This window comes from Gracilinanus agilis, chromosome 3, assembly GCF_016433145.1.
Source record: "Gracilinanus agilis isolate LMUSP501 chromosome 3, AgileGrace, whole genome shotgun sequence".
Classification (NCBI taxonomy): domain Eukaryota; kingdom Metazoa; phylum Chordata; class Mammalia; order Didelphimorphia; family Didelphidae; genus Gracilinanus; species Gracilinanus agilis.
This window is the reverse complement of record NC_058132.1, coordinates 415465038-415473022: the sequence shown is the minus strand read 5'-3', so window position 1 is coordinate 415473022 and position 7985 is coordinate 415465038. Positions and strand designations below refer to the sequence as shown.

General features: G+C 37.1%; 1 protein-coding gene across 1 annotated transcript in view; it reads left to right on the top strand.

Moving 5' to 3' along the window:
* The first annotated feature begins 200 nt into the window (after window positions 1–200).
* The window catches only part of PDE9A (phosphodiesterase 9A), a 243660-nt gene continuing 235875 nt past the window's right edge, over window positions 201–7985 (top strand). Inside the window, 1 exon segment of the mRNA XM_044669233.1 lies at window positions 201–269. Coding sequence (XP_044525168.1) covers window positions 201–269 — 69 coding nt within the window.

Genomic DNA, 7985 nt, shown 5'->3' with positions numbered 1-7985 from the left:
GATTGAGTAGGGGCCATAAGCACTGAACCCGCTATTATATACAGCAGAAACACTAAGAAATCTGGCTGTGGTGGCTCCGCTCTGGTTGGTTAATCTTCCCCAACCCCCCTTTCCTTTCTCCCTCCCACTCTCTCCCTCCCTCCGTTTTAGACTGCTGGGGCATTTGGAAAGTACAGTAAAAAGTAGCTGCTCAGCAGAAGATGGGATCTGGCTTTTCAACTTACCGGCCCAAGGCAATTTATTTGGATATTGATGGAAGAATTCAAAAGGTACCCTTACTTCTCTGTCCTTGTCTTTTTGGCAGAAAGCTCTTTGGGAATGTATATTCCCTCTTCCATATTTTCTGTGTCTTAGCTTTCTGAGCGCTGTATATTGCATCTGCTGCTTACCGATTAGGGGTGCCTCTTAGGGTTTGAACGGCCGCGATGGCAGATGGCCCAATACATTGGATGGAAGGGGACCTGCCACTCTGTGCCTCCCTTGGGTTTCCAAGAGGGAAGTGATTCTTCTTGGAAAAGAATAGCAAGGTCTTCATGCTGCATGAACTCCAGGGTCAGCGTGAAAATGCCTAGGATAATTGTTTTCTTGGACTCCTCCCCGGGCTTCTGTATAGTGCCAATGTTTTCACTTCTGTGCCAACTTTAGCATGTGGAGAGAGAAAGAGAGAGGTCTTTTTCCAGTTTTCATCCTTCACGAAGGAGACTGTTAAGTGCTGATGAAAATATGATGTATTCCTTGAGAACAAAGATTATGGAGACAAGGAGCAATTTTTTTTGTGTTTCTTAACCTCCCCCCTTTAAAAAAATTAATGGGTTGTTATCATTAGTGGAATTAATTTTAAATTAACATTCAGGTAAAGCAAGCCATAGCACAAAAACATACACGTGTTACATACACAGGATTTAGTACATTCATGTATTTCAATATCTGAGCCATGCTGCATCCTTAGTCAGCCTCAAGAAGCAAGTATTATTTCAAATACAGTTAACAGGAGGTGCCTTGGCGGATTATAGACCCGGACAGTTGGAAATGGAAAGGACTGTTCCATCCCTGTCTGTAGGGTAGGTAATCTCTGAAATAATTTCTCTTTACAAATTATTAGTGATATTCCACCATTTCTGCTTTGCCAAATTCCAAGTATCCATGTCAATATATTATTCTAGTTTTTTATTCCATTCCCCTCCCCCATTCTTGAACATGTACCCTTCACGTTCACTTAGGAAGGGGAGCAAGAATTGACCTCTCCCTATCTGAAAATGAACTCTAGCTGAACAAGCATTTATGAATTCCTTTGTTTCATTCTGATTGGCAGGGAATGCCCTCCTCCCACCCCCAAATTGTGTTTAAGGTCGAGCAGAATAGAAGTACCTTTAACATTTTCTTGAGGAGAAAAATACTTGGTAAAATTATACCCAGGGCAAATTTTTAGGTGGGTTTTTTGCGAAGAATGGAATACAGCTGCCAAATCCTCACTAATACAAAAGCATCGAAAGTGGTTAACTGGGATGGGGGAGGGGGGGGAACATGATGCTCTATCAAAACTCTATGGCTTGGATCACTCCGGAAAATATGAGTGCCCTGCTCTCTGTTGAGATAAAGCTAAAATCAAAGCAAATAGTGAGGTGTCCCTCTCCTCCAGCCCCTCTCCCCCCACACACTCACCTCTTCTCATATCATTTGAAGCAGTCTTCCCTTCTCCAAGCAATGAATAAAATTAATATCCTGCTAAGCTCCACGAATGTCTGATTAAATTGCATCTGATCAGAGTGGTTTGCCTTTCTAATTTTTAAATAAATGACTAAAGGAACTGTTATCATGTTAAGCTAGACAATAAACGTTCCCTAAGACTAATGCTCCAGGTTTCCTTTCTTGCAAATGAGGAAGATAGAGCTAAAGTCATCCAGACCTTCCTGCCTGGAATAAGTCAAACTAAGGTGAGATCCCTTGTAAGCCTTACTTTCTGAGCTAGTCTACCATTTAAAATCCTGGTTTTAGAGATCACCTACTCCAACCTACTTCAATCCTATCATTTTACAAATTAGGAAACTGGGGCCATCGAAAGATTAAATGGTTTTCCTAAGATCACAAAATGAAAAGATATAAAAGGTCTAGTTGAAAAACTGAATCTATAGTCAGGGTTCAGACCCTGGCTCTCTACTTAGGCTGTTTACTTTGGACCAGTCCCATTATCCATACTTTGTTTCCTTCCTCATATGAAAAAATTAGTGTGTTCAATCTCTAAATGCTATGGGGGAGGAGGGAACTCTCAAAACTTTCAGTAGTAAATGACAAGTCAGGTTTTGAACCCAGATCTTTTGATCCTTAGTCAAATCCACTGCCATCACACTAGTCTGTTATTATAATAACTTTCATTTGTATAGCACTTTTCAGTTCACAAAATACTTTCAATCCCATTACATCTTTTTATCCTCATAAAAACGATGTCAGGTTTATAATGCTAGTGTTGCTATCCCACTTTTTAAGAGAGATAAGAGCATCAGAGAGAAACAACGATTTGCCTAAGGTCCCATACTAAGTGGAAGAATCTGTATCATTACCTAGGGCTCCTACTTCCATTTATATATGAAAGGCTGTCTTTTCTTGTCCACCCTCCCTTGTTTACAGTCTCCCAATACTATAAGTAGTGGTCATATTTCTTGATTACACTATAAAATCTTAGAGGCACATTGAAAATGTTAATAATTAATTAAAGGAAAAGGGGGTTATTCCTTTATATTTTGCTCTGTTTCTCATAAAAATGGAAAAACAAAGAGGATGTAAGTAAATGTTTCCTGGCCTTACCAGTCCTATAAGACTGTAAGTGATATAACATTAATATTAATAAGCCATAGAATTTCCAGTGGAGGGCAACCAGCTTAGAGAGGAGCCTCAAGATCATGTCATATAAAGATCAGATGAAGAACTAGGAATGTTTAGCCTGGAAAAAAGGCATATGCTGACTTCTATCAAGTATTTGTCCCACAGAAGAAACAGTCTCAGTTCTGTTTGGTCCCAAAGGACAGAACAAAGGACCAAAGAAATGAACATGGCAAAGAAGCAGATTAAGATTTGATATTAGGAAAGCCATCCTAATCATGAGAGCTCTCTACAAAGAAATTTCCTCTTCACCAACGATCTTCAAACAGAGGCTGGGACATCATTTGTCAAATGCATTGTAGAGGATTCATTTTGTATATGTTGTTTCAGTCAAGTTTGACTCTTTATGAGCCCATTTGGGAATGTTCTTGAGAAAGATACTGCCATGGTTTGCAATTACCTTCTGCAGCTCATTTTACAGATGAAGAAACTGAGGCAAAGAGGGTTGAAGTGACTTGGCCAGGGTCATGCAGCTAGTAAGTATCTGAGGCCAGATTTGAACTCAGAAAGATGAGTCTTCCTGATTCCAGGTCCAGAACTCTATCCAGTGCTTCACCTAGCTTTACTTGTATGTTTTACCACATACTATACTAAGGAGCACTTAAGAGGAAGCAGAGGCTATGAAAATTAATAGGATAATCATATTTTCATTTTCTTCATCATCTTCAAAAATATTACAGGTTCCTGATTTCACTTCATACTTAATACATGCTATACAGAAACATCCCTACTTAGGTTGGCTCAGATCATCTCTGAGGTCTGCTATTCTACAATTGTGCCTAAGTCCTCACCCTCTGTTACAGGGCTCCTCAGCCTTCCATAAGAAGACAAAATGTTTCTGATTCTTGAATGAGAAGATCCAGAGGGAACTTCAGAAGTTCAGGAGATAACAAGAAATAATGCCATAGGAAGCAGCTAGGTGGCTCAGTGGAATGAGAGTCAGACCCAGAGAGGGGAGGTCCTGGCTTCAAATCTAGCCTCAGACACTTCCTAGCTGTGTGACCCTGGGCAAGTCACTTGACCCTCATTGCCTAGCCCTTACCACTCTTTTGCCTTGGAACCAATATACGATATTGATTCTAAGACGGAAGGTAAGAGTTTAAAAAAAAAAAAAAGAAAGAAAGAAAGAAAGAAAGAATACCATAGAGAAATTCTATGTTGGCTTGGGGACCCAGAAGGTTAGAAAAAAGACTGACTGTTGGAAGTCTGAGTTGGAAGAGACCTTAGCAAGGGAATTCTGCTGTTCCAGTTTGCAAATTAGTAATGGAAGAGAAGGACATGCTCAAAGTCAAACAATAGACAATGGAAGGGACAGAATTAGGTACCCAGAACACTGTTCATTTGACTATTTCATGGACACCCTTCCTTTTAGAAATGTTTGCTGACCCTAAAGAATAAGAGAGGCATATCAGCAACTTTCTGATCATAACTCCTCCTAATCTACAGAGATCTGAAAACTTTGACATCCATATCCTATGGCACAAGGGCATACAAAAGCCCTCAGTTCCCAGCATGGCGAAAGTTGTGGACCATGAGATGGATTCACGAATGACCAGTTGGTTAAAATCAAACTGTTGGAAACTCCCCAATATAAAAATTTTCTTTAAAAAATTTTTTTCTGATAGATAGAATCATTCTGGTAGGATTGATTTGGTTCTCTTCTTACCTATACAGTTTTAAACATGGGAGCATCACATTCTTTCCAAACCTGAGTTTTCTCCTTTTTAAAATGAGGACGGTTTCTCTCTCTTATCACTCCAATATTCAACAGACTAGGTAATTCAGTGGATTGAGAGCCAGGCATAGGGATGGGAAGTCCTGGGTTCAGATCTGGCCTCAGACACTTCCTAGCTGTGTGGCACTGGACAAGTCACTTAACTGTCATCGCCTAGCCCTTTCTGCTCGTCTGCCTTGGAACCAATACACAATATTGGTTCTAAGACAGAAAGGGTTTTTAAAAACAAACAAAAAAAACTCTAATAGCTCTCTACTGCCTCTAAAGCAAAATATAAATTCCTTTTAAAGTCCTACACAAACAATGTTCCTTTCTGGCCTCATTAGTTATCATTTTTCTTCCCATGCCCTACTATCTAGCCAAAATGTCTTTCTTGCTATTCTTCACACATTAGATTCTCTTTCCTGTCTATGCTTTGCACTAACCATCTTCTATGATCTCTCTCTTTAATGCTATATCATAGAGTCCTTTACTTCCTTCAAGACTCAGCTCCATCAGTACGTTTTACCTGGTGCCTTTTTTGCCCTGCCAATCACTAGTGCCCTTCCCCATAAATACATATGTATGTATTCTGTATATACATAAGTATGTTAACATATATTCACACTATTTTCTCTGATAGGAGGTGAGCTCTTTGAGAGTAGAGACAGTTTCATTTTTGTCTTGTATCCCAAGCTCCTTGAATAATGTACAGTACATAGCAGGCATGTATTAAATTCTTATTTATTAATTGATTGACATTCCCAGACCCATAAAATGATAATAGATAGCATTATAATTATTTTATTTTTTAAATTTTGTATTATCATCTTTTGCTTTTATGTCACATATGTTTCCCAGTATATCCCTCACAGAGAACAAAGAAAAGAGACAGATACATTCTCAAATCTCTTTGATACTTATTGCTGACTAAAAATTGAAAAGAAAAATATATTTATAATGGAGAATCAGAGACACTTAAACTCAATAACCTCATGTTAAATAAACCCAAGAATACAAGTTATTTTGACAAGAATTGCTGAGAAACTGGAAAGGAGTTTGGCAAAAATTAGTCTGAGCAATAATTTACACCATATTCCACAACAAGCTCAAAATAGATATATGACCTAACCACAAAAAAATCATACAATAAAAAATATTCTAGAAGATAACCAGGACAGAAACCTTTAACAAATGTGATTAAGGGAAGACTTCTTCACCATAAAAAAGGACAATTCAATTACATGGACAAAATTACTGTAAGTAGGATAAGAAAAGAAGTGGCAGGGGGAAAAATGTTTGCATTAAATATATCTGATAAGGATCTAGTATCTATGATATGCAGGGAACAGATACAAATAGATGAGACCAAAAGTAATTTTTTTTTTAGCAACTCAGATAGAAAGCTAGTCTTTGAGTCAAGAAGATAAGATGAGTTCAAATTCAACCTCAAACATTCACTAGCTGGGTAACCCAGGAAAGGGGGCGGCAAGTATGTGGCATTGTGAATAGAATGCCAGGCTCGGAGTCAAGAAGACTCATCTTCTGTGCATCCTTGGGCAAGTCACTTAACTCTGTTTGCCTCAGTTTCCTCATCTGTAAAAGGAGCTGGAGAAGGAAATGCTAATCACTCCAGTATCTCTGCCAAGAAAAAACCAAGTGAGGCCACAAAGAGTCATTTGTAAGTGAAAATGACTCAACAAAAAAACCTGGAAAAGTCATTTCAACTCTTTCTGCTTTAGTTTCCTCACTTATAAAATAGGAGTAATCATAGCATTTACATCCTAGGATTATTTGTAATGATAAAATAAGAAAAGATTTTTGAAGTTGTTTGTAAACATTAAATCACTACATAATGCTATTTATTATTGTTGTTAATTATTATTCTCTAAAGGAGATATCCTCTCTCCAGTTAAACATATGCTGTCTCCAGAAAATCAACTATGGTATCTTTTTAATTTTTTGTTTCTACTATAGTTCCACATTCTAGATAGCTCTCTAATGACCACAAGTCTAAATTATATGTATATTATGTGCAATATGTAATCGCAGCATATGCCTATAGATAGCAATAAATGTCTAAAATAAATATAATAGTAACATATAGAGCTACATAATAACAGAATATTCATTAATAATAAATGCAAGAAAACAGCCAAATTATGTATAACTAATGGACAAATGTATCTATGGTGCACACATATGCAGTAATTACCACATGCATTAATGAGCATATGAAATGAATGTCTTCTGGCTACACAAATAATTACTTCTTTTGCTATTGCCATTTCTACCCCCATACAAGAGCTTTTCTTTCATCTACTTATGGGGCAAAACAAACAAAAAAATATTTTCACTTGTTAAATATCTGCATGAGTCCTGGCTGTCTCATTTCTTTTGCTTAAAGGATGAAGGAAGCAACTATTTTTCTATCAGACACCACCTGTGCCAGCTCAAGGTCAAGAAATGCTTTAGACCTAGAGGTCTACAGATTCTTTTACACTGCTGTTGATGGACTTACAGAGTAGGGAACTGGATTTTTCCTTTTTAAAAATCAGCAATTGTTTATCAAGAGAATGCTTTTAAATGGCTATAGGTTGTGACAGGTAATGCATTATAAGAAATAGAATAAAGCTTGTCTTTCTACTTATAATGGTCCTTCAAGTGTCCTCTATTGTCCTATTTTGTATTTTATAAATGCTTTTAATATTCTGATTGCCTTTGGCTTCCATGTGATAGGGAAAGGAAGTATTTACTTTTTGAGGTAATTTTTAGGTTCTTTCAACCTACTCTTTTTGTGATTGATCTTTAAAGTTTTATTTTGTTTATTTATTTAAAGGTTTTTTTTTTAAAAGATTGACACTTTAAAGTTCATTAGAAAATAGTTACGGTCTTGGTTGATGTTGGTTTCTTTATCTATTTCCTTTTTTTCAGATCTACAGTTTCTTTAAATACATTCATTTGTAACTTTCTGAGTCATGTGACCAACAAGATGGCAAGCTAGACATTTTTTATATCTACTGACTCTCAAATTTCTCCAAAAGAGGAATTATTAAAATAGAGCAATTATAGCTGAATTCATAGTATAAAAAAGTAAGAGAACTATAAAGGTAAAAGCCTTAGGAATTAATATTAACTAAAGATCTCACTCAGCACCCTACCAGCTTCCTCCTACTGACAGGGATTCAATCTTTATTTTATTTTTTTGTTACATTTTGGGTTCTGAGCTATCTATCTCCCTTCCTGCCTTCCTCCCTCCTTCCTAACACAGCACTATAGAAGGTTAACATTTGACACAGATATATATGTGAAACCATACAGTACATATTTTCATATAACAGTTCTTTTTCTGCAGGTGGAGACCATCTTCCTTCACAGGTCCCTTGGCATTGAT